Source organism: Anoplophora glabripennis, unplaced genomic scaffold (genome assembly GCF_000390285.2).
Source record: "Anoplophora glabripennis isolate ALB-LARVAE unplaced genomic scaffold, Agla_2.0 scaffold804, whole genome shotgun sequence".
NCBI classification, from domain to species: domain Eukaryota; kingdom Metazoa; phylum Arthropoda; class Insecta; order Coleoptera; family Cerambycidae; genus Anoplophora; species Anoplophora glabripennis.
The window spans coordinates 15,962-23,059 of NW_019416921.1; the positions used below are offsets into that span (position 1 = coordinate 15,962).

The following is a 7,098-nucleotide window of genomic DNA, read 5'->3' on the forward strand; positions in this document are numbered from 1 at the left end:
GAACTTGATTCTTCAATGCGTTGGCGTTCTTGAACGATTGACGCAATCTCTTCATCAGTGTAATCCAATTCCACGTCATCTCCTCTGATCCACTCTTCGACATCATTTTCTGTTAAGGGGTCCTCACTCGGTAGTGACCTCGCCATCTCAAGCAACGGGAGCACAGGTGCCTCAACAGAGAGATCGTCTTTCGAAAAATCGACAGTTTTGCGCCATGACTTCATCAAAGTTTCAGGTTTCATTTCATGCCACGATTGGGCTATCCAAAACATCACGTCCTTAAGATTCACCTTTTTTAAATGAGTCGTTAAGTCCTCACCATTTTCTAACGCTTCCAAAACCGATTTTAATAGGCAAAATCTGTAGTTGCGCTTTAGATTTTCCAATACTCCTTGATCCATTGGTTGGATCAATGATGTAACGTTTGGCGGAAAAAAAGCACTTTGATGTCCTCGCTACATAACTCATCTTCACTTGGATGCGATGGAGCATTGTCCAGTAGCAGTAATGCTTTTCTTGACAGTTTCATTTTTTTTTCAAATGTTGCTCCACTTGAGGAACAAATTCTTCATAGAACCATGCTTTGAAGAGTTTTGAATCCATCCATGCACTTCTTTGGTTTCTATAGTAAACGGGCATGGCTGTTGGTGAAAGATTTTTAAAAGCTCTAGGCTTGGTAGATTTTCCAATCATCGTGAGGGGCAATTTGTGACTACCAGAAGCATTGCTGCATTGCATTGCTAAAATTGTTACCCTTTCTTTGCTACGTTTGTAACCAGGAGCTGATGTTTCTTGACGTGATGCTAGGGTTTTGGCTGGCAAAAGTTTGTAATTTAGGCCAGTCTCATCACAGTTATAAATTTGATCTGGGCTGTATCCATCGTTGTTTATTTTTTGTTGAATTTTTTCTTTAAATGTTATCACGGCAGAGCTGTCTGCAAATAGCTTCTCACCACAAATATTGAGCTGACGTATATCATGCCTCTTTTTCCATCTATCGAGCCAGCCTTGGCTTGCTGTGAATTGTTTCGTTTCCTCCGGGAAAAGAGTGCGCAGTGATAATGCTTTCGCTTGTAGAATTGGTCCAGAGATGGGAGCTCCCTTATCACGCTGTTGTGTAAACCATAAAAATAATGCATCTCCCAATTTTTCATAGTCACTTGATTTCATGGATTTTCGTTCAATTAGCGATGATGTCCCGGTTGATGATGTTTTCTCCTTTCACTGCTCTAGTTTATTGCGGTTTCGCTTCCAATCACCAACTGTGTTTTCTCCAACTCCTAATTCAGATGCTAATTTCTTCAATGATTCACCTTTACGTATTCTCTCTAGTGCCTCCAACTTTTTTTGAAGAGAAATAACGACTCTTTTGCGTTTTGGCGTCGACATTGTACGAAGTTGTCGTCGTCGTGAGTTGGGTATCAAAAATGTGCGATTTCACACGTCCGAACGCTACGCGCGCAACGACTCGACTGAAGAGAGGTGAGTGAGACGTGCGCGGGAGGCGCGGCGCGCACACACTGTTGCTAAGCAAGTTGTTTACATAGTAACAAGCAAGCTCGGTTAATCGCGACCTCGGTTAAAGCGAACTCGGATAATCGGGGTCCTACTGTACAATATTTGTTATATTCTTTACCATTAATGACAGAAGAAATATTTGCAACTTTTAATAAAACGGATTTTCCATGTCTGTTATGTATTTTGTTTATTACCTCTAGGCAAAGCTGAACTGCTATTGGAGTTATGTAGGTCATTGGGTGTCCCGAAATTGAATGAAAGTCTTTCGAATATTATTATAGAAATTATCTTGTCTGATATTTTCCTAATAATGTATTCATTGTTAGGAAAATAGCAGACAAGATAATTTCTGTCAATATTTATGTAGTATCTGAAATCTTTTACTAGACCGTTTGGAAAACGTTCAATTAAAGAATTTTGATTTTCAGTAGTGTTGTGTTCTTCGATCGTTGTCCACAAAGGCTGAATTAATATCACTTTTATTACTTGCGACTGAAATTATTTCGCTATCGACCCGAGAAAATTCATTTTGCAATTTTTGTAGATTAGACATCTTAAAATATGTAAAGTTTTTATTCTGCTTTCATGTTGTTCTACCCCATACTTCTTCCGTCGATGAATTGCTATCGTTTGTCCGGTCTACTACGTTTATTTGATTTTATCAATTTTTGAGTGTAAGGTACCCCTTTTTAAATTAAAATTCCTTGCGGCTTCTCTTTCTGGCAATCTCCTACATAGAACTTCTCTAATGGCATTTTTCATGTTATGTTCATTAATGTTCGCCCTATCGGTTTTACATTTATAATTTCTCACCATCTGGAAAGAGTATTTAATTACTTTAGTATCAATACGGTCGATTAATCATTGTGGGGCACAATCAACCACATGTAACTGGTTGAATGTGCCCCATGCCGCTCACAGCAAAATATTATGTCTTGTTATTAGTATTGTTTCCTTTCAAGTAAAACCATAACTTAACTTTACTTTAGAAAGGTATTTCAGTATAAATGTTAAATATAACACATAGGAAACATGAAAATTATAACCAGAAAAAATAAAAACTCTAATCAGAAATATTTACCCTAGACACAAAATATGAAAATTATTTTTTTCACGTGAAAACTATACCACTTACAACACCCACAAAACACTAATGCTAAGCGACCGTTAGTACAAGTGTGACAGAATTTTTACGAGCGCCAAATTCAAATAATAGATAAATTATAATGAGTGGTTGAATGTGCCCCCTCTTCATATCCCTCATTAGAGGCTGTGCTCATTAGTCCTGACCACAAAGGTAAATATAGGATCAGCAAGTTGTTCCTAATTATGGGTTTTCAAATCAACCAGAACGTTTTGATATACTTCATAAAAATCTATATAAAAATTATAAATTTTTGTATTTAGGTGTATTAACATCGCTTATAAAATCTAACGTCAAATCGTATTTTTTTTATTCTCAGGCAGTTCTATAGAAATACTAGTGACACACATCTACCAACTGTTTAAAATTTAGGTTAAACTGCGTCGTCATATATTTACTTAAAAGTAAAACAAATACATGATGGAACCAAGTTTTCATACAGTCATAGTTATTAATATGAAAAGGTGCTGCTAAAATTTCTTTCAAGTACTTGCTGTTATTTGCTTTGTGTTTATTTAGATATATGCAATTAGTGGTTGATATTGTTCAAGCACCCTATCCACACATGATTTTATTGAAAGCCACCTTGTTATGGAGGGGGATAAAATTTTATGAATTTTAACATGGAAAAATATTTGAAATTCTTCAAATTTTTTCCTGCGTAAAGAGCTTATGTTAAAATGGCTCCCAATATTTCGGAGTAAATCTTCTACATGTTTAGGAAGCTTTAGGCATGCTTTTGATGCTGCTAAATGTGCCATGTGGCAAGAGCACTTTACACAGACTATATGGGGAAAATCTTTTTTTAAATTTGAAAAGAGTGAATTATGTTCCCCCCACCATAACATTCATGGTATCAGAAGAAAACCCTACTAAATTGGTCAAGGGAATAGCTTTAGAAATTAAATTATCTTTTAGTGCATCATATAATTCAACTGCTGTAGAGCCTTTGGTTTCAACTAGATCAAAAAAGGAATTCTTTATTACATTTCGATCTGTGTCAAAGTATATTACAGAGAACGCACACTGTTTTTTAATAGATATATCAGTTGTTTCGTCTAATATAATTGAGAAAAAAACACCTGGCTTCCTTAATGCATCATACAAATTATCTAAAAAAGATTTACCCAGACTTTCACACATAATATTGGTAGATTTGAATCTTTTAATATTTAACTTTTGAGCTATTTTCGAATCGGGAAAAATGTTTTTCAAGAGAGAAGGCAGTGTATCCATCAATAAAAATGGTAGGTTATAACTAGCTAACAGAGCACATAATTTTAATTCCGCATTCTTCACAGCCTTTTCATCGTGTTTCTATGCCATAATCTGTTATTTTTGTGCTGGTAGACACTTTTTGCCAGTTAGTCTTATGTTTTTCCGTTGCTTGATGTTTTAGCAAAATACTTTTGTGTGCAATAATTTCACTATTGCATACTTTGCAAAAAACATTCATTATTTGCATCGTCTCTTTTTTCTGATTTTGCCAGCCAACCACTAAATTTGGGCATATTTAACTATGAAGAGACAAATTTCGTTAACTTTTTCTTCTTATATTTCGATGGCTGACCATGAGCCTTAAGTATTTTATCTGTAGAGACTCTAACCTAAAGCAGATACAACAATCGTATAATACATTTGCATAAATACGTAGCGTCTAAATTGTCAGTGTTATATAATAAGTAGGTAACAAGTTCTCGAAGGAATTTATTGACTGACACGATTTTCCAATATACATATTTGAATTTGATGACACTCACAGTGATATCAGGGATAAAATTTCCATTTGCTAAGGTTTTACTGCAGCCAGGTTGTTCATCAGCTGGTTACATCAAAGGCAGTTTAGACTATAAATAAAATTAACATTAAAAATGTGATGGGTTTTGTATTGATTTGTGAATATAATAAACATTTTATGCTCTTTATATTTCGCGCCAACATATCGTTAACGCCGTACAATCCGGCTGTTTTATTATTATTGTATTGTATTACCTTGGAAGTCGCAAGCCACAAATCCATTTTTAAATCATAACAGACAACACCATAGATTAGGTAGAGGACAACACAATATATCACCATTATTCTACTATCTATTCATCTAATAATAATTAAAAATAAAGGACGATGAGGTTAACACCAGCTCTAAACCACAGAAGTACAATACGCTCATTAACGAACGAAGGTCTGTGGTGTAAACAGTAAACTAGTATAACCAACACAATGAAATTCGTACCCGGCAACCACGGTCTATTAAATCAAACCGTGCACGCCAACTCACTTCACCATTTCTTTTTTTTTATTTGGTTGGGCCGGTTGTGCATTGGTTTGGTTGGATTCGGTTGGTTTTCTTTTTGTTGAAATGAAGTCACCGAAATATCCGAAAAGATTCGAAATATTTTAGGATCCGAAAAAGATCAGCCGTATAAAAAAAGTCCGAAAATCGGACTTTTATCCGCCAATTAGCAACACTGCTATTAGCACACTGCCTTGTTTTGTGTTTTTCCAGTCTCCACCTCGCTTCCCCCCAAGCGACCGCACTTGGTGGTCGAGACACTCGCGCGGCGTCACGCCACATTGCCACGTTTCGCTGCACGCATACATTGCCAAGTCTAAACTATACCAGTTATCGGCAACTTTGGACTACGGTAATTTTAGTTCAATGATTCTATTTTTACCCCAAGTATATCTGGTATCATTGGTGGTCCTTCATTTAAATACACTGTGTATATATAAAATTAGAGGAATAAAATATAAGACTGAAAATCTGTTTTTTGAAGTGTTTATTGAAATATAAAGTAGAAAGTTCATAACACATTTTATTTAGGTAACTAACTTCTTAAAAATATACATTCTATATATTCTGCTGCCAAGGGACAGCCCCAACTCCTGTAAAATATTTTTTAAATTCTTCCCTTATCGCAATAGCTCGATTTGACGATCTGTTACCACTTTGATTTCCTAGATTTCAAGCCCTTACCTTTGGGAAAATTTGTTCAATACTACCTGCATAGGTTTGAGACTCCTCAAGAAGAAAGTTATATAATGCACAACAAGCTAAGGTTATATCTTTTACTTTATCTGCACTTAAATTTATTGTTCGTAACAAAGTTCTGAACCGGTTACTAAGTATACCAAAGGCGTTTTCTACCACTCGTCTAGCTCGACTTAATCTATTGAATTGAATACAGTTTGACATTCTGTTAATCCTCGGAAAGGGTAGGGCTTCATAATATAATTTTTTAAAGGAAACGCTGCGTCTGCAACAATTACATGTGGTACTGGAGTTACTCGACCAGAGAGAGATTTTTCTGTAGGTATTAGTGATGTAACGAATATCCGCATTCGCATTCGCATTCGCGAATATTCGTTTGATTTATGATATTCGCATTCGTAAATATCTTTGAATATTTTGCGAATATGAACGTGTAAGAAAAATACAGAATGTGAAAACAATATTAGGTAAATCAAACAAAAAAGTATTCATTTCTTTTCTTCTTAACTACAAAACTTACTTAAAACAATTATGTTTCTATAATCAACCTTTATATTTGGTGTTAATTAATCACCTTTCTTTAGACATTAGAAAACAAATTCCAATCATACAAAAATTCCGTTCTACCAACTTAACAACGCTAATTTCTTTAGCCTCTAGCGCCGCTGTCACCGGAAATATAATGCGCGTCGCGCGCGGCATATTTTGAATCATAGATAAACGGCGCTAGATTTAAAAACTGAATATTCGTATTCGCATTCGCATTCGCGAATGTCAACAACAGATATTCGCATTCGCGAATTCTTAAAAACTGACATTCGTTACATCACTAGTAGGTATGTTTAGACTGTTTCTTTCTAGGGCTTGGTACAAATCGCTCTGAGCAAAAACACCCCCATCTGATACTCTCCCATTTACTCCAACATCAACATATATAAATTTATAAAACCATGTTTCGTGAAAGTACTAAAGTAATCAAATGTGTACTAGTCATACCTAGCATAGACCAAAGCCAACAACACAATACTGTTAAAACCTTTGTAGTTATAAAATGTGGAACCAGAACTTGCAGGAGCACTGAAAGCAACATGTTTGCTATCTATCGCTCCTATAGTATTTGGGATTTGCCACATATTATAAAATTCGTCTCTCTTTTTTCCCATTCCTCGATACTTGAAGGAACCTAAAATAAAAGGTACTAACTAATGGAGCAACTTGGCATATTAAAACAATATATTACCTTCATATATTCACTTAAACACGAATAAATTGCCCTGCAAACTATGGGTATAAACTGGGAAATTGTAGATTCATGAACCCTAGTCGAGTACATTAAATTACGATATGATTCGACAAATGCTAAAAAACGTTAGGTAGTCATTAGTTTGTCACGTGCTGATATGCATTCCCTCAAGACGGTGTCTTTTTTTAGATATGTTCCTCT

At 35.3% G+C, this 7,098-nt stretch overlaps 1 protein-coding gene across 1 annotated transcript; it reads right to left on the bottom strand.

The window, feature by feature from the left end:
• Positions 1–525: 525 nt before the first annotated feature.
• Positions 526–1,170, bottom strand: LOC108915518 (jerky protein homolog-like). Its single transcript, XM_018721572.1, has one exon. The coding sequence runs from the start codon at positions 1,168–1,170 to the stop codon at positions 526–528; it is 645 nt and encodes a 214-aa protein (XP_018577088.1).
• Positions 1,171–7,098: the final 5,928 nt, after the last annotated feature.